Source organism: Pleurodeles waltl, chromosome 7, assembly GCF_031143425.1.
Source record: "Pleurodeles waltl isolate 20211129_DDA chromosome 7, aPleWal1.hap1.20221129, whole genome shotgun sequence".
NCBI classification, from domain to species: domain Eukaryota; kingdom Metazoa; phylum Chordata; class Amphibia; order Caudata; family Salamandridae; genus Pleurodeles; species Pleurodeles waltl.
Genome location: NC_090446.1, coordinates 103,205,525 through 103,225,941, shown reverse-complemented (window position 1 = coordinate 103,225,941; position 20,417 = coordinate 103,205,525). Strand labels below are relative to the sequence as shown.

Sequence of the window (20,417 nt, the reverse complement as noted above, 5' to 3'; positions counted from 1 at the left end):
GCACATCTGGTGGGAAATTTATGAATTCTATGCAATAACCATGTTGGATAATGGCTAGGACCCATGCGTCCGTAGTTATGTTTGTCCAGTTTTGGTAGTATGCAGTAAGTCTCTGCTTTGTGGGGAGTAGTGCGAGCCCATGGCTTTGGCCGTGTCCTCCTTTAGTTTCTCAATTGCCGTGTCCACCTCTGGCCCAAACAATTGTTCATGGTTAAACGGCATATTTAACACAGCTTGCTGGATTTACAGTTTAAACCCTGAGCTCCGTAACCATGCATGCCTGCGAATGGTTACCGCAGTGTTCACTGTCCGTGCTGCTGTGTCTGCAGAGTCCAGTGCAGACCTTATCTGGTTGTTGGAAATTGCCTGTCCTTCCTCAACAACCTGTTGGGCACGTTTCTGGTGTTCCTTGGGCAAGTGCTGAATTATATGTTGCATCTCGTCCCAGTGTGCCCTGTCGTAGCGAGCCAGTAGAGCCTGTGAATTGGCAATCAGCCATTGATTGGCGGACTGTGCCGCCACTCGTTTGCCCGCAGCATCGAACTTCCGACTTTCCTTGTCAGGTGGTGCGTCACCTGATGATTGGGAGTTTGCCCTCTTTCTGGCCGCTCCCACGTCCACCGAATCTGGTGTCAGTTGCTGTGTTATAAACACAGGGTCCGTTGGGGGCGGTTTATATTTTTTCTCCACCCTAGGCGTGATAGCTCTGCCTTTCACGGGTCCTGGAACACCTGTTTGGCGTGCTTGAGCTTGCCTGGGAGCATTGGCAAACTTTGATAAGAGCTGTGGGTGGATGCCAAGGTGTTAAATAAGAAGTCATCTTCTATTGGCTCTGCATGCACTGCTACATTGTGGAAAGTAGCTGCCCTTGATAACACCTGCATATATGCAGTGCTGTCCTCTGGAGGTGACGGCCTTGCCGGGTAACAGTCGGGACTGTTGTCTGAGACCAGTGCATCATATAAATCCCATGCATTCGGGTCATCCCCGTGTGTGTTGGTGACTGCATTGGGGGTTGTTGTTACCGGGGACAGCTGTGGTGAATGCAGTGGAGAAGGCTGTGGCGAAAACCTTGGTGGTGGTGGTGTTTTGTCTCTTGCCACCTTTGCCTGCATTTCCGACTCCTGAAATGCTAGCTTTCTTTTTATTGGAGGAAGAGTTTGTATTTTACCAGTCTCTTTCTGGATGTGTAGCCTCCTTTGAGTATAGTCTGGCTCTCCCATACTTAATTCATGCTCAAATCTGTGCTCTTGCATTTGGCTGTTAAGTCCGTGGTCTTCTGTGTAGGAGCCTATTTTCGGCTCCGAGGCTGCCTTTTTCGACACCGAAGGTTCTGAACAGTCTTTTTCGGCTCCGGGGAAACCTTTTTCACCTTGGGTGTGTCGAATTCTCGGTGCCGAGATGGTTCGGAGTCGGTATCTCAACCGGAGTCGGATGTCTTCAGCTGTTGGGAGGCCTTTTTCGGTGCCGATGTTTGGTCACCGTGTTTTCGGGTTAAGCCATGGCCTGTTGGCGGTGGCATCCCCTTGGCCTTTATGATTTTGGAGTGAGTCTTGGCCAGGGCAGTTTTACTCTGTTTTTTGCTGTGCCGTCGGTAGCTCACTTTCTGAGTCGTCTGAGTCCGATTCTTGTATGGAGATTCTTCCCTCCTCCTAGACATCGATCTGTTCGGCCGGTGTCGAAGCCATTTGAAGTCTTCTGGCCCTTCGATCGCGTGGGGTCTTTTTCGATCGAAATGCACTACAAGCCTCGCAAGTATCCTCCCTGTGTTCCGGTGATAGACCCAGATTACAGACCAAGTGTTGGTCTGTATAAGGATACTTGGCATGGCAATTCGGGCAGAAGCGGAAGGGGGTCAGGTCCATGAGTTTCAACGATGGACGCGGTCGGGCCGACCAGACCCCGCTGAAGAGTGGAAGCCCCGAAGGGCCGCCGGAGCGCTTCTACAATCTGTGTCGATGTACTAACACTAAACCAGTACCGAGCACGAACAATACCGTTGAATTGTCGATAATTAGCTAACTTTCCCGATTCGAAATATGGAGCGAAGAGGAACACGTCCGAACCCGATGGCAATCAAAGATGGAGTCGATGCCCATGCGCAATGGAGCCCAAAGGGAGGAGTCCCTTGGTCTCGAAAAGACTTCTTCGAAGAAAAACAACTTGTAACACTCCGAGCCCAACACTAGATGGCAGGATAATGCACAGCATGTGTATCTGCAGCTACACATGCCAACGAATATATATATATATATATATATATATATATATATATATATATATATATAAAAATCAAACTGATTGCCTGGATTGGGCTGAAAAGGCTTCCCCTGCCACCTTGAAACCATTAGCTATAGCTTGCGAGGTTCGCACTGCGGAAAAAACAGTTCCACTGACATGTGAGGCAATCCCAGAGGGTGCCCCGGATGGCTGAGCTATGACTTGCACTCACAAACATATTCTAACGAATTTCAGTAATATAATACGTTTGTGCCAGAACCATAACTTAGTATTTAACAGAGTTTTGATTCAACGAATGTGGAGTGCCTCATTAATACCAGGAGTATATTTATTACTGTGACCGGTCCTTATAGCTGGAGGGGCCAACGGCGGATGTCTTCATAGTTGAGTTGATCAATAGGCAGTCTAGCTAGGGCCAATGGATGGCTGATCTATGAAAGCATGAGCAAATAAACATGGGTAACTTAGCATCACAGGCACATTTCAAACCATGCAATAAGAATCTACTGGGACATCTAAACCAACAGCAAAGGCCATAATCAATTAGAAACTGTGTAAAAAGTTGATGAAGTCCTAGATAAGGGAACCTTAATCTCAGAAACACATTTTGTTCCAGTGTAGCAGTCTTGGCTCTGCAAAAGACACTGCTGTACATATAGGCTCCTGTTGACAATATTTAACATGCACACAGTAAAATGTAACAAAAAGTGATGAACAGGCTCTACAACACAAGTACGAGGTGCAAACTAAGCCACCGGCAAACATACACCATTCCATTTTACTGTACCATGCACCAGTGTTGGGGGGCGCAATGACAGCCAAAGTCCATGCAGCTGCTACAGAGTGGTAGAGACTATAACATACAGGAAGAGTAAATACCAGCAGCATCTTCAGCATCTGCAAGCCCCCTAGCTTTGCCCCTGTTGCTGCCTCCTACTCACACCAGCAAGAGACGATCTCTATAAACAGCAGCCAAGCATTACCATATTCAAGCAGTCTGACCTGGTGTAATTGTGGTTTGGGGGTGCACCAAGCCTACAGAAATGCATTTATCATGCTGTACAAACATCAATGTGCAATGTACTGTGCCACTGCTGTCTGCAAATTAACATTACTACAGGTCCGAGTATGATCAGAAGGTTCAGTTTTACTCCACCTTGGCCAAAAGAACGCAGATTAAAAACATAAGGAAATGGTGAAGCTCAGCAATGTGGTTGTAAGTCGTAATAAACTGTAAGCATTGTCATGTGGCTAATTATCTTGAGCAAAGAAAACCACTCCACTCATTGGAAGAAATCCTTAATTCACAGAAAGGTTAACTGTAAATTAGAGAAAATTGTTTAAATGTATGACCTATTTCATATACTGAAAAGATCTGAAAAACAACTGCCGTTTGTGAATAAAAGCTACCAAACATGCAAACGCACTGGTGTACGGACATCCATGCACTAGTTAATACCAAACAACCAGAACACATTTTAGTCACTCAGTAACAAATCATAACTAAGAGTTCAAAAGAAAGAGCCTTTAGTTTTCTGTATGTCACTAGATTTATAACAATAAGCGATGTTGCAGCAACTAGCAAAATCTATACAGAACGCAGACAGCTGGATTAAAAAAAAATGATGTTCAAGGTGTTATGAAGGATGGTCATGAGTGACTTAATTGGTCCCGTCAACCACAATTTATCATCAGTAACATTTCTCTTAGGGCAGTAGTCACTGCAAAAACCGCCATGATGATACTCCGCAACTTGCAGTCACTGTGGCCTGATGTTATCGCCCACACCATACATTTCAATAATTGTGCACTTAAAAGGCTGTCTCTGGAGAGGTGCACTTATGCCATTATTTTTACTCCAGTTTGACCAATTAAATATTAACCACAAACTAGAAATCAGCCTCTCTTTTACAATTCAAGATATGAGCCAACCTCCTAAGCATACACAATTCAGACATAAGGGAAATCTAAAAGAACCCCCTGCCAAAATGCAAGCAATTTACATGATCCACGGTCATCGAAACGTGTCAATAAGAAAATGGGGGCTCTGCCATAGAAGCAACAACTAGTCATATTTTGCTGTAGAAGATAAGGAGGCCTTAGTAAACTAGACTCGTCTTAAACAAGGTGACTAGAATGAAAACGCAATACAAACTTGGCAAGTCTTCTCTACTCAGTCTTTGCCCCCTACAGAGGTTTTAACCAAAAAAAAAAAACTCAATAAAAGTGACATGTTATTGTGCACCTCTCATCAGTGCTACACCCAGACAACTACATAGACATAAATGCAAAATGAAATTCTACATTACCACACACCTCCCAGTGAACATAGAACCCCACATTAACGCAGAAGACTGTTTTTTTGGGGGTTGTTTTTTTACACACCAAATTCAATTCATTTAATTGTATAATTAGGCAGCAGTTTTACACGTTTTTCATTTGGGATACAATACAGCCAAATTAACAGCACATGAAAATAAGAAAGCTTCAGACAAAATATTAGGGGTAACTATAAAGTTGAAGATCTGCTTAAATGATAATTACCTTGCACACAATTAGTTTTCAGAGTAGCGCCTCCTCGCAGATCTAAATTGAACAGATTGCTGGAAGAGGGCAGCAACGAATCTAGGTCACGCAGCATAAGCCCCAGCGTATTTGTTGATTTGAAGGGCTGGCACACGCATTCTTTCTCTGGAAACCAGCCTGAGGCCTCAGAAGCCAAATTTCGAGAAGGTTTCAATTCCTGGACAAAACAAAAAAAAAATCTACAGATTACAAAAAATACATATTATTTAGAAATATGCCTTCTTCCGTATAGGCGCACTGTGGTTGTGACCCCCCAAGAAATCCTAAAACCTGTCAACTAAACCACTATAAGCAAAGCCACTTTGTGATTTTGTGGCTGCTTTTTCAAGATATTCATTCATTTACCACTCTTTCGACACAATTTACAGATTTAAACAAAAAAAAATGGTTTCTAACTCAAACAGTTCTAAAAGGTGCAGTACAACCTAAAGTGGCGGGCACCAATCAAACAAGGCTGCTATTTTCAGTTGTTGCCCTGGTGCCAATGAGTTTTGCCCAAACAGTATTGTTTGATAAACAGACAATACCAAAATACACCCCTACAGAATGTGCTGTGGTATGCTATGCTCCATAAAATGCCTTTTCTAGCCAGGAAATGGAGTCAATCCTGCCACAGAATGTGGTCTTCCATTGTAATTGTAATCATATAGCGCTTACTACCCCTGACGAGGCGTCGAAGCGCTTTTTCGATGAGTAGCACGCTACTCCGGTACCCAACAAGAATTAGTGATGGATTAGTATAATTTAATAAGGAGTATAGTTTTAGTATTATTATGAGTTAATTTGAGTTGCAGATATGAGAGTTTGTTAGTTAGATTGACTGGAGTAATGGAGGGGTGGAGGAGGAAAGAAATCCAGAAGTGTTAATTGGGAGTTTATCCTTCATTTACTCAATCCAAAGGCTTGAGATGAATAATAGGGGAGCAGAGGGGAAAGAGTATGTGGATGGGTTAGGGAGAGCATAGAAGTAGGGTGAGAAGAATGCAGGAGAATTTAGTAGGGTTGTGTGGGAGGTCACAGAGGTAGAGTGAGGTTTGGTGAGTTAGATGTGGAGGTGGAGGGGAAGAGCTTAGGCAGAGATATTTTAGGAGATGAAAGTGGTCGAAGGGATTTGGGATGAGTCAGAGTGAGAATGGAGGATAGTTTGATAGAGACATGACATAAGAGTGATGGGTAGATAAGTGTGATAAAAAGAGAGCAGAAATTCATAGATATCAGGAGCCATGCAATGATCCACAAACATGCCAGGCACAGAAACAACATATACACATACATACACACACATATATATATATACATATATATATATATATATATATATATATATATTTTTATTTATACACACGAATAAAACACACATATGCACATACAATACATAATTAGAATCATGGGTAAAAAATACTTTAGTCAGACAGGTTTAAAAGTGTGTGTGTATTTTATTGTTATTGGTTTAGTTTCTGTAAAATGAGCATCGTGGCCTACCCAACCGGAGTATTTTCTACGAGTATGTCAGTAAGCGTTACCTAGCATGTTTTATACGCCCCGTTTATATTGTACAGTAAGAGTACGTGATGGGCCACGGGGTAAAAAACGTCTCCAGCAAACCTTGTGTGCCATTAGCAATGCGATTGTTACTAGTGCGTCTTTGTGGATATGTCCTCGTGCTTCTGAGCATCAACAACGCACCACCGGAATCGGCGGTAAAGGCAGTGGGGTCATTTGGAAAGCTGTCCATCATCCTGGTAAAAGGCGGGAATTCTTTTACCTACTACGAGTGTAGACGGGGCGTGGCTCAGCAGGCGGAGCTTACAGGTGCTTTATAAAGGGAGAACCTTCAACTCTGTGTCTCCAGGAGAGGAAAGATAGGACCCGCGCGTCACAGTCAGATACAGATTAAGCTCCAGTACATCATTAGTTCACCTCCAGGAAGGATTCTAGATTGTTTTCTGCTTTGGAATCTCTGAGCGCACAGCCTTGCTTTATCTTTGCCAAGCCCAAGACTTAGGTTGGCATATCCTTTCCAGAAGCGGAGCTTCAACTGGGGCACCTGCTACGTTTATATTTGTAAGTGCTTCCTTTGAGGTTTAGTGTCTGTAAAATGAGCATCGTGGCCTACCCAACCGGAGTATTTTCTACGAGTAAGTCAGTAAGCGTTACCTAGCATGTTTTATATGCCCCGTTTATATTGTACACGGAGGCTACGTGATGGACCAAGGGAGAAACGTCTCTAGCAACCTTGTGTGCCTTTGGCAATGTGAATGTTACTAGTGCGTCTTTGTGGAGATGTGCTCCTGCGCATCAACAACGCACCACCTGAAACGGCGGTAAACGCAGTGGGGTCGTTTTGGAAAGTTGTCCATCATCCTGGTAAAAGGCGGGAATTCTTTTACCTACTACGAGTGTAGACGGGGCGTGGCTCAGCGGGCGGAGCTTACAGGTGTTTTATAAAGGGAGAAACCTTCAACTCTGTTTCTCCAGGAGAGGAGGATAGAAACCGCGCGTCACAGTCAGATACAGATTACGCTCCAGTACATCATCAATTCACCTCCAGGAAGGATTCTAGATTGTTTTCTGCTTTGGAATCTCTGAGCGCACAGCCTTGCTTTATCTTTGCCAAGCCCAAGAATTAGGGTGGCTTGTCCTTTCCAGCAGCTGGGCTTCAACTGGGGCACCTGCTACGTTTATATTTGTAAGTGCTTCCTGTTGAGGTTTAGTGTCTGTAAAATGAGCATCGTGGCCTACCCAACCGGATTATTTTCTACGAGTAATTCAGTAAGCGTTACCTAGCATGTTTTATATGCCCCGTTTATGTTGTACACTGAGGCTACGTGATGGACCAAGGGAGAAAGTCTCTAGCAACCTTGTGTGCCTTTGGCAATGTGATTGTTACTAGTGCGTCTTTGTGGATATGTCCTCGTGCTCCTGCGCATTAACAACGCACCACCGGAATAGTCGGTAAAACGCAATGGGGTCGTTTTGGAAAGCTGTCCATCATCCTGGTAAAAGGCGGGAATTCTTTTACCTACTACGAGTGTAGACGGGGCGTGGCTCAGCAGGCGGAGCTTACAGGTGCTTTATAAAGGGAGAACCTTCAACTCTGTGTCTCCAGGAGAGGAAAGATAGGACCTGCGCGTCACAGTCAGATACAGATTAAGCTCCAGTACATCATTAGTTCACCTCCAGGAAGGATTCTAGATTGTTTTCTGCTTTGGAATCTCTGAGCGCACAGCCTTGCTTTAGTTTCCAAAGAAACTATAAATGAATAGAAATATACATATAATCTGAAAAAAATAATTATCCACATAGGCATATGCAGTTCGTAGTTGCTTGAAAAAGGTGGTTATGAAGGAAAGAGCCAACTCTTGAGTAGTTTCCTGAAAACAAGAAAGTTATCTGTGGCTCTTATAGTTGGGGGTAATGAATTCCATAGTTTGGCTGCTTGGACGGAGAAGGATGTACCACCTACAGTCTTTTTCTTGTATGGTGGTGTTCTAAGGCGGGGTGCCATTGCAGAATATCAGAGGCCACTCACAATCTGGTTGCAGTAGTAACATTTTTCCGACAGCTACAGGGATCCAAATCTAGCATTGCCTCAATTTACCAACTGCTCACTTAAAATAAAGTATTGGGCCACTAACTAAAGCCGAAAGGGGTAAACTAAGGATACAAGAAGGACACTAAAGTAGTAATACAACAACATATGAAAAAAGCATTCCAAATTCTATGCATGTTCTCAACTTGCATTCTCATCATTACAATATTATCCCAGAGAAAGGAGAACACAGACTAACAAGATGCTGAAGAGGTGTACTTTTTATACAAGCTTCACCACCAATGTCAGCATCTTGAGAATGACTAAGGCACTTAAAGGGGCATTATCTGAACTGAAACTGCCCACCATTTTGGATCTTGTTTAACTAAAAGGTTTTCTGATTCTTCAGTAAGAGACCATCCACCACATGGGAATCACAAGTACAAGTTTCCTTCACACACAGTAGAATATAGCAGAAATTAAAGGCAACCCAATGTCTACCCGCATCCCTAAAAACACAGGAAAGAGCAGTTACAACTACACACAAGCTCAGAAAGGCAACCTCTGAATATACACAACAGCTCTTGCGTTGTAGGTCTGGCACGGCTAGTGTCAACAAAGTCTTCCCCTATCTCGGATAGGTAGTAGTTTTAAGCATCTTGCAGCCGACCTCACTGGAGCGGTCCACTAAGGTAAGTGGAACATGCAACTAAAAAGAGTAGCAACATCTGCTCCAGCACACCTGCTACGTCACATAGGACATCTATTAAAGTAGCAACATTCTAGAAAAGACTGTTCAAGAACATTCCAAACAGGTGCTCACATGGACATGAGCAAGCTGTGTCGACTAAAATAAACAAACAAACAGTGACTCAATGTATCTGATCTGTTTCTACAAAAAGCCAAATTAATATGCAGGCAACCAAATGTGAACATGTGGCTAATCCAATAGTTTCTTTTATAAGGGAGTTTGCGGCGAAACAAAAAGCACTAAAATTACCTTACTGACTCAATCTACTTAAACTTGCAGATTCTTTTACTTAACTGGGGAATGGATCACTGACTATTTTGAAGCTCTGTAATAGTTTTTAGAACCCAGCATAGACTGGTCACTGCAGGTGAGTTTGAGGCAAATGCTTTAGCGAGGTGGTTACAGGGGATAACATCAATGTTATGTAACGCTAATACAGAACCAACAAAGTTGAAGGGCAAGATGTCGGAGATCAGCTTATATACCTACAGATTTTTTCCCCCCTAACTTAGATTTACGGCAGTTTGTAACATGCAAAAAGGCTTAAACAAATATGCTTGGTTTACGAATTGTAACTTTAAATCAAGTATCCCAGCAAGGCGAACTTTCGCCCGAGCTAAACAATTGAGGCAAGACAGATTTTTATACAAGCTTGGCACTTTGGGCTGATTACCAACTTTCTGGCAGCCAAAATGAAAGGCAGCAACCACCTTCACTTTGTTTTTTCCTAAAGTTTGATGATGAATAGTCAGACTTAAGTTTTACCTTTGCAGGTTGAATTTCCAAGACGATCAACTACCAGTATTGATAGAAAACAACTAGCATATATTACTTTATCCAGTCGAGAAAACCATGGCTTGAAAAAAATGTATATCTATATGTATAGAAAAATGAACTATAAACATAAGGACAGATGACAGTTTCAGGAACAACGTGGTGTTATTCCTTGTATGGTGTTAAGATTTTTAAAGGTTGCTGAGGTTTAAGTAGAGAAATTGACTTAAGTGTGATGATAGGTCAAGTAAGTACATTACAAAAAGAAAGTGAAATTCAAGTCCAGAGTAAAAAATAAGACCCAAAAGGATGCGTGCAAATCATGGCAATCCGTTGCAGCAAATTGAATGAATTCAGGTATATGTTTCCAGAAAAGTTGGAAGGCTACCTGTAGAAGGTCATACACTCCAAACTCAAGAACTGGATTCAGGTTAACAAAGCTCCTTCGAATGAGCAAGAAGGGTTTAAAGAGGGCCATTTGATCGGAGACAATGGTTGAAAGCTTAGATGGCAACTAAAACGGAAGGCTGTTTTGTGGACTGTATGCAGCCACAGATGTCTGTCAAGACCGGAGGTGAGGATTATGTTTAAATCTTTATGCTGTGCCATTACTTTGCATGGTTTACTGTGTTTGGTGATTTCTCCCTATTTTTAGCTGCGTTGCTGGAGTGTTCCTGCACTCCTTGCCTGGCAGTATTTTAATTTCTGGAAGGCTGGGGACCCCGATTGCGATACGGCCCTCTGACCGCAGGGTGGCGTTCCTGTATACCTGAGCGGTCCCTTACCTCCCGCAATGTGGGCCTGTCAGTTTCCATTCAGGGTCGAGACATGTGCGCCACAGAAGCCTTGCCTGCCTTCCCTACAGTCTGGAGACTGACGCCCCGAGTCACGGGGTCTGTAAATCACGCTACATGCGCTTTCTGTGACGCCTGACCGTGACATAATTTAATTTTTTTTTTACTGGGGTCTGTATTATGGCCACTCTAGGACACCTTGCTTATGCTCCGGGGCCCAGTCAGTGATTTAATGCATATACTGCCCAGTGGGCCAGTGTTTTGATGCTTTCCCCATATTATTGGGGCCTACCGTTCTGCACATCTCCATTTGCCCTTCAAGGCAGGATTTATTGATCAGCCTTCTGGCAAAGCAAAGGACACTGTCCAAGGATGACCCTGACTTTTCATTAGAGTGTTTGTGTCCCTAGGGCCTAGACCATACCTGATTGATGACCTCTTTTCTTTCACCCCTCCTCCCAACCCCCCAAAAATGTATACTGGGTTACCAGTACCACATTTGACAGTTCTGCCTATCAGAACATTGACTTCTACCCAGAGGTTATGCAGTCTTTATAGAACGTGTGTAATGAGGTGAAGTCCTTGTCCTTCCTGCCTTGGGATGACAACTTCTATGAGACAGTAGATGCATCCATCCATAGGCCAGTAGCGGAGGCCATGCCCCCAGTGGAGGGACACCTGTACAGTTAAGTATTCAAGGATTATGCTAAAATGTCCAAACATCAGACCATCATCGAACCAGGTCCTTCTCGCCATAAGCAGAAGCTTTCAGGGTGTATCAGGATGCTTTTGTGCGCCTCGAGCAGGCCTTTTTAGCCACCACTTAGCCCATAGCTGGTTCCTCTGGTACAGCGAATAATTTGTTGGGACTGCAATCTCCCAGCCTCTCCAGATGTTGGAGATGTGATGATTTCCACAGGGATTCAGATGGGGAGCCAGGTCCATTGCAGCCTTGGCGACCTCCCACAACTACAGGGAGTGCAGAATTATTAGGCAAGTTGTATTTTTGAGGATTAATTTTATTATTGAACAACCACCATGTTCTCAATGAACCCAAAAAACTCATTAATATCAAAGCTGAATATTTTTGGAAGTAGTTTTTAGTTTTAGCTATGTTAGGGGGATATCTGTGTGTGCAGGTGACTATTACTGTGCATAATTATTAGGCAACTTAACAAAAAAAAATATATATATATACCCATTTCAATTATTTATTATTACCAGTGAAACCAATATAACATCTCAACATTCACAAATATACATTTCTGACATTCAAAAACAAAACAAAAACAAATCAGTGGCCAATATAGCCACCTTTCTTTGCAAGGACACTCAAAAGCCTGCCATCCATGGATTCTGTCAGTGTTTTGATCTGTTCACCATCAACAATGCGTGCAGCAGCAACCACAGCCTCCCAGGCACTGTTCAGAGAGGTGTACTGTTTTCCCTCCTTGTAAATCTCACATTTGATGATGGACCACAGGTTCTCAATGGGGTTCAGATCAGGTGAACAAGGAGGCCAGGTCATTAGATTTCCTTCTTTTATACCCTTTCTTGCCAGCCACGCTGTGGAGTACTTGGACGCGTGTGATGGAGCATTGCCCTGCATGAAAATCATGTTTTTCTTGAAGGATGCAGACTTCTTCCTGTACCACTGCTTGAAGAAGGTGTCTTCCAGGAACTGGCAGTAGGACTGGGAGTTGAGCTTGACTCCATCCTCAACCCGAAAAGGCCCCACAAGCTCATCTTTGATGATACCAGCCCAAACCAGTACTCCACCTCCACCTTGCTGGCGTCTGAGTCGGACTGGAGCTCTCTGCCCTTTACCAATCCAGCCACGGGACCATCCATCTGGCCCATCAAGACTCACTCTCATTTCATCAGTCCATAAAACCTTAGAAAAATCAGTCTTGAGATATTTCTTGACCCAGTCTTGACGTTTCAGCTTGTGTGTCTTGTTCAGTGGTGGTCGTCTTTCAGCCTTTCTTACCTTGGCCATGTCTCTGAGTATTGCACACCTTGTGCTTTTGGCACTCCAGTGATGTTGCAGCTCTGAAATATGGCCAAACTGGTGGCAAGTGGCATCTGCACGCTTGACTTTTCTCAGTTCATGGGCAGTTATTTTGCGCCTTGGTTTTTCCACACGCTTCTTGCGACCCGGTTGACTATTTTGAATGAAACGCTTGATTGTTCGATGATCACGCTTCAGAAGCTTTGCAATTTTAAGAGTGCTGCATCCCTCTGCAAGATATCTCACTATTTTTGACTTTTCTGAGCCTGTCAAGTCCTTCTTTTGACCCATTTTGCCAAAGGAAAGGAAGTTGCCTAATAATTATGCACACCTGATATAGGGTGTTGATGTCATTAGACCACACCCCTTCTCATTACAGAGATGCACATCACCTAATATGCTTAATTGGTAGTAGGCTTTCGAGCCTATACAGCTTGGAGTAAGACAACATGCATAAAGAGGATGATGTGGTCAAAATACTCATTTGCCTAATAATTCTGCACTCCCTGTAATGATTGTTCTGACCAACCCTATAATGACACGACTTTTGACATGCTGGATCCCGACGACTAAAGTGGCAAATTACATCACAGGCCGGCTGCGTACACCTCTGGAAAAGAAGGCGCGCAGTTGTCAGTGTGCGGATTGTCGCAGACTGTCTTTGGAAGGGAAGGTGTTCCCTAAACAGCCGCCCCTCCCCCAAAATGACACATGGATGGGCACTTTCTTGGCCAAATTTGTAAAGGATCCTAAGAGAGGGATCGATTGTTCATGGCGCTCGGGCCAAGACAAACTTTTGGATATTGCTAGGCCACTAAATCAAATTTTGGATATGGCAGAGAAGGACAAGGTTTCAAGCTTGTTGATTTCCCCTGAAGCCCTATCTGGTTGAGCTTAGAGATCCATAATCTTTTTAGAGAATGCTAAATGTGCCCTGTCTACAGGGAACCGCAGCTCCCTACTCATTTGGTGGATCCTATGTTGGGAGGCTTTGCGTCCTCGGAAGCAGGGGCTGTGGCCAAGGACAGCCTTTTATTAATAAGAAGCTGGGGACGTTTGTGGCCACCTTTTCTTCCCTTGACAAGGCCCAAACTTCAATTAAGAGGATCTTTCCCCCTCATATGCCAAGGGACCAGCTGTGGCAGGGGGCCGCTCTTTCAACATTTCTACAGGGTGCAAGGCTATGGACGTGGTCAATACCAGGACCAGGCCATGTTCGTGAATTTCTACCCCACCAGCGTCCACATCAGTTCCGTAGTACAAAGCTTTGGCTCCTACAATAACAGTGAGTGTTTACCCTTCTTCACTTGTAAGAGTAGGAGGCTATTTGGCTCAGTTTGTCTACTGCTGGGTGTCTCAGGACAGATGCATTGGTCCTGCACACTGTTCCAGATAGAGTTCTATGGCTCCCCATGACAGGATACTGCCCCAAGTTTGCTAAGATCCTCCACAACAGAGACCACACCTAGACAGGTCAAGATCCTCGACAAAGAGGCTAAATGCCATACTACAACTCACCCTTACGGTTTCCTAAGCAACATCTACCTGGTAAGCAAGTGCGAAGGTTGTCAGTGGCCAGTGATCTATCTCAGAGACCTCAACAAACGGTTGATATACTGCTATTTCAAGATAAAGGCTATCCATCGTCTGCGGAACATGCACCAACCATTCGATTGGATGGTGCATCTGGATCTGAACAACGCCTACTTGACCGTCCCAATTTTCCAAACCCAACTGCAGATTCCTTCGATTTTGTTGGAGGGACCAAACTCACAAATTCTTACACTTCTCTTCAGCCTGTGGGCTCCTAAAACCTGTGGTAGAACATCTGCGGGTTTGATGAGACATTTACCTGGACGACTAGCTTATTATGAATCAATGCTCAAGAACTCTGGCCTTGCAGCGGTGGACAGCGGTCAACTTACTGGCAGGGTCAGGGTTTGTGATCAAACAAAAGCAAGTCGCTTTGCGACAGTCGCAGATAAGGTTTCTGGGGTTTGTTATAGACTCTGCAGCAGTTTTTTTGTGTCTTCCATTTTGCAAGAAGGCAAATCACGAGTGGAGACAAACCCTCTCCAGACCACACACCTCTTTACGCCAGAAAGCGAGACTGGTGGGTACACTGTCATTATCAATACAGACGATCTTATTTGGGGCCTCTTCACATCTCAAGTTACATCACTTCCAGTGGGGGCTCACATACTCCTAATCAGTGCCCTTGCCAGGAGGCAGCATAGGAAGAGATCCACTGGTGGCTTTCCAACATAAAGGAATGGCAGGGCGATCTTCGGTTCCAGCCACAATCTGATCATAGAAACCAACCCTAGGAAATTAGGATGGTGAACTTGTTGATGGGAACTTTCAACTGCCAGGAACTGGTCACAGGACAGAGTTTAGAGCTCCTCCCAGGTTTGATCTTGTGTATCTCAAAATGGACGTTTCCGTGGTGCGTTACACCTACAACCCGGGAGGAACCACCAATTTGTTATTGGCAATTCTGCCTGGGCCATCATGTGTCCGCCACAGTCTAGTATCTTCCCGGCCGCCAGTCAAACCAGGTGGAGGATTAGCACTCTCGCCACTGCCACGACTAGTCTTTGAAAACTGGAAGTCTTCTCCATTATTTGACATGTGGTGGCTGTTTGATGGATCTTTTCGCCTCTCGCCTTGACCATCAGCTTCCCAGTTTCTTCAGTTGGAGGCTGGACCCCCTGGTGGTGGCGAAGGATGCATTCCTCCAGGATTGGAAACAAGAGAAAGGGCATGCTTTTCCCCCAATTCTCAAAGATAACGAGGGTGGTGGCACAAGTTCACAGGCAGTTAGCAGAGGTGGTGCTGGTTACACCATATTAGGTCGCAAGTTTGGTTACCTGTTCTGATGGAACTTTCTTGTGAATCTCAAATTCAACTCCCCCTCTTTCGGAATATCCTTTTCAATCAACCTTCTGTCACACAGGGTGGTGATGGACAGCTCTCCACTTCGGGGGGGGGGGCGCAGGACTTTCGAAATAGACCGAGGTCCCCTTGTCCAAGGCCTGGTAGGATAGCAGGGTCAATTGATACAGATCAGCCTGAATGAGATGGATGGGTTGGTGAATACAACAAGACCTACATCCTGTGGATGTAGATATAGTCCAAATACTTAATTTTGTCAGAGCTCTCCTCAGAAGGTTTGTCAAGCCGGACTATTACTACTTTTCAGTCTGCCATATCGCTGGGTCACGTACCGATTGATAGTTCCCCTACTGAGGAACATCTTGTATGCAAGTTGTTGAGGGGCATTTGTCTTTATTTGCTGCCTGTGCCACTGTATTCTGCTTTTTTGGGGTGTTAACCAAGTCCTTAACCTTTTTCTTTCTTGGCAACCAAATCCTTTTTCGACCTGAAAGAAACTTTCTTCCAAATTGGCCGTGTTACTGTGCCTGATGTTATGTCACTCGGTCTCAGATGTAGAGCCCTGGATATTACCGGTAGAGTACTTTCCCCACATGGTGTCTCATTTACATTTAGCAGAAGGACCAAACCTCATACTAGAATTTAATTATGTTGTTAGATGCTTGAAAGCATATAAAGAAATGACAGAGGAATTCCATCTGCCAGGTAAATGACAACTTTTGACTGACCTGCGACAGTCACGTAGGGCAGTCTCTTCGCCCAATATTACCCCAAAGGGTTTCTTTGGTCATAGGTAAAGCTGGAATCAGCATGGGGGTGTTTGGGGACACATTCTGCCAGAGAAGAAATGGCATCTAAAAAGCTTTTTAGCTTGGTGTCTGCTTGAAACGAACATCTCATATTGGTCCTCCGATTTCACTTTCAAGCCGGTGATGGATATAGCTCAACTGGTGGTTGACAAGCTTTGAACTAGCACTCTGGTCCTGACACGGAATGAAAATTTCCTTTGCTATTGTAATGGACAGTTTCGATTCTATTAAGGACTCCAAGGCGAGGAATATCCCACCCAGTGATACATTTCTCAGATGCTTTTCCCTCCCCATTTTCAGTAATTGTTGAGTTATTTGATGTGTATTTTGTTGGATTGGCTTCTTAAACTGTACCTTGTTTGCATTGGTTGTTGCAGTCAAATTGGTTTGTGTTAGGGTAAATTTGTTTTCTTCTAAGGAAACAGCTAGGAGAGTTTTTCTTGCTTTCTCTAATTGGGACTTGACGGCTCCACAGGATTCATGAGCAATTAAGGGTTTCGGGATTCCTGCGAAGAAAAGAGGCAGCATGGACAGTGATGAAGGACTATGTTATGACTGCTGTTACTTGGCTGATAAACGTAATCCTCGCCTCAGAGTCCTTAATCAAATTGAAACTTTCCATTACGATAGCGAGGACATTTTTCATTTAAAGTCAAGTGACACCAAATCAGTTTATTAGGAATACATAATTCATGTTAACAGAAATGCACTGGAACACTGAGTACTGGGCCAAGTGTAGAACTTACTCTGGTAGCAGACAGGTTTGGTAAAAGAGAAATACATTTAGTTTGACTCTAGCAGAGTATATGAACTGTTAATTTCAGTAAACTACATTCATTAAACAAAAGATTTGATACCCAAAGTTCATACGTTGAACTCAGTCAATGTATGCCTTTACTATTACAATGCCATTTTACACTAGCCTACCTACAAATCTGTTTATTAGGCTGCAGCAACCATAGAAGACAGCCATGCTGACAAATCATTGATCTCTGTAAATAGGCATGTCAACCAGTAAAATGGTTGGAAGTCTGATCACATTTAAATTGTATTTACTTGGTATATACAGGCCTCTCTTCTTGCTTAAGATCCCTAGATATGGTGAAGACATCAGAACGTAGGGTGCTGTACACTCACCAGCCAAACTCTTCATTTGATGTCTAAATTTCAGGTAAAAGAAAAAAAAAGCTATTGCTAACTTAGACAGTGCCAAAGGGCCAGGTTGCGGTATAGTGTTTGTTAGACCTGGCAGCTTTTTGGTATGTCTCCCCTGTCATTTTGACTTCGGACCTCCTGTTATCATGGTTTACTGGATTTGTTTTTTTGCTGGTTTATTGTCTCTGCGCACTTTACCACTGCTGATCAGTGCTAAAGTGCAAGTGCTCCTCATGCAAATTGTACTGTTTATTGGTTTATCTATGAGTGGCATATCTGATTTACTGGCAAGTCCTTAGGAAAGTGCACTAGAGGAGCCCAGGGCCTGTAAATCAAATGCTACTAGTGGGCCTGCAGCATTGATTGTGCCACCCTCATAAGTAGCCCTATAAACATGGCTCAGACCTGCCACTGCAGTGTATGTGTGTGCAGTTTTAAACTGCCATGTCGACCTGGCAAGTGTAACCACTTGTCAGGCCCAAATTGGTACATGTAAGGCACCCCTAAGGTAGGCCCTAGGCAGCCCAGGGTGCAGTGTATTTAAAAGACTGGACATATAAAACACCAGTACATGTCCTGACAGTGAAATACGGCCAAATTCGGTTTTCACTGTTGCAAGGCCTGTCTCTCTCATAGGTTAACATTTAACTAACTTTAAAGCGCAGATTCCCTTTGAGAGTCCATAGAAATATGGAGTTTAGGGTCCCTGAACTCACAATTTAAAAATACATCTTTTAGTGAAGTTGGCTTTTGTATTGTGAGTTTGAAAATGCCCCTTTTAGAAAATAGGCATTTTTCCTGCTTAAACCATTCTGTGACTCTGCCTCTTTGTGGATTCCCCCCCTGGGTCGGTTCGAGAGTTGGGCTGTTTACACCGCTCCTCAGGACAGTGACACAAAGGGAGCTGGAGGGTTGCCTGCATAGCCCGATGAACCATCTGAGCTAAAGTGGAGGGAGGAGTGGTCGCTTACAGCTGAAAGGACTGAACCTGCCCTTACACAATGCAGTCTCCAACCCTCTGGTGTGTCTGGGACCTGGCCAAAGAAGGATCTTGAAAACACTTGAGACTTTGCTTTGAAGTTGCCAGAAAGGGGTATAAGTATTGGACCCAAAATCTTTCTGGAATCAAGAGGAACATCTACCAAGAAGAAGAGGTGAAGGAGGAGTACTGTCCCTTTGCTGTATTGGCCTGCAGTTGCTTCTTCTGCCTGAAAAGAGTGCAAATGGTGAATTTTGCTGTGTATCCTACTTGAGAATTCTCCAAGGGCTTGGATAGAGCTTGCATCCTTTTGGAAGTCCCAGGGACACCAAAGACTTCAGCTCCCTCGACCTGCAGCACTGGGAACTGTGTTTTGTGCTGTTCAAGAGGAGAAACCACTACGATGATGCTGGTCTGTATGCGGACGCCACACAGTCACACTGCTCTGCGACCTGTCTCACCAACGCAGTCATCGAACTTCACCGAGCAGCTGCTCACACGCAATCTATGGACCCTGCACTCCGGCCTCGCCTACTCACACCGCAGCCTGTGGACACCGCTCGTGGGGTACGTGAAGCACCATCCCGCACCGCACCCCTGGTCCACCGACTGCAGCACCATCGGCTCCAGTGTCATCACCAGGCATCTCTGCCTGCATCGTGGCCTGCGGACACAGCTCCTGAGGGTCACGAAACAGTTCCGTTCTGCACCGCCGGCTTGGGCCTACAGACAACACTCCAGCAACAACTACCCCACTGCCTGCACCGTGACCGGGAGACACAGCAAGGCACACTGCCCTGCTTCACACCGCAGCCCTGGTCTCACCGACGCCATCACTGAGCCGCTGCCTAAATCGTGACCTGTGGGTACTGCAAGGTACATCACCCCGCTTCGCGCCGCAGCCCCGACGCCATCCACGCAAGTGCTCCTGACTTCAGCCTGGAGTTCAATCCGCAACGTGTGTGACTTCAAGGGCCAGAAAATCCCCGCCAGACTCTAAAACGGACACAACTCGCTCTCCGTATCTCTTAGCGAGGATCACAACGCCCAGCAAATCCAAAGGTACTGTTTACGGGTCTTGACACCATATCTGGCCTGAACTGTTGGATTTGCTGATCACGATGCCGTGATAGCCCCAGGTGGAGCTATGGACTTCAAGGAGCTGTATTTTTAAGTAATTCTTGCAAACTTCATATCTTTATTACTAGATGTTGGATTTTTCTCATTTTGGTCTTGTTTTATATAAATAAATATTGGCTATTTTTTCTAAAACTGGTGTGGTGTCCTTTTGTACTGTTTTCACTGTGTTACTGTGTGTTATGTGCAAATGCTTTACACATTGCTTCTGAGATAAGCCTGACAGCTCATGCCAAGCTACCAAGAGGGTGATCAGGGGTTATCTGACTGTATCTCCCTTATCCTGACTAGAGTGAGAGTCCCTACTTGGACAGGGTGCAAACCGATTGCCAACTGAGACCCCATTTCTAACAGTGTTCAATATGTAAATAATGCTAATCATTTTTTTTTAATATCTATGACGCTCCCAAGGAGTTTAAGGCGACTAAGATCTATTTCTAAAAGGAGTGAGGCACCTGACTGCCAAGAACTAAAGCACAGAGAAACCAGAGGAACTACCTGGTTTTATTTTTAATACTCAACTAGAAAGTTCAAAAACAGCAGAGTGTAATGTTATTCACTCATTGGATGTACAACAATCGATGTCCAAATTATATGGTAGGGTTGGCTAAATTAGGAATACAGAAAAATAAAATTATGTGTTGCAATACTTGCAAACTCTGGGTCGGTATAATTTTGCTCTTTTGTCATTTAATCTTAAATACTGCCAGGACAAAACATTTCCATTAATTAGTACAAGTTAAACGTGAGTAT

General features: G+C 44.3%; 1 protein-coding gene across 4 annotated transcripts in view; it reads right to left on the bottom strand.

Annotated features, from left to right (window-relative positions):
• Nucleotides 1-20,417, bottom strand: part of DIDO1 (death inducer-obliterator 1) — a 198,626-nt gene that overhangs the window by 164,272 nt on the left and 13,937 nt on the right. For all 4 annotated transcript variants that reach the window (XM_069243176.1, XM_069243175.1, XM_069243173.1 and 1 more), the window contains one exon: nucleotides 4,786-4,984. In XM_069243176.1, the coding sequence (XP_069099277.1) occupies nucleotides 4,786-4,882 (97 nt within the window). In that variant the 5' untranslated portion in view covers nucleotides 4,883-4,984. The remainder of the gene's footprint in view (nucleotides 1-4,785; nucleotides 4,985-20,417) is intronic.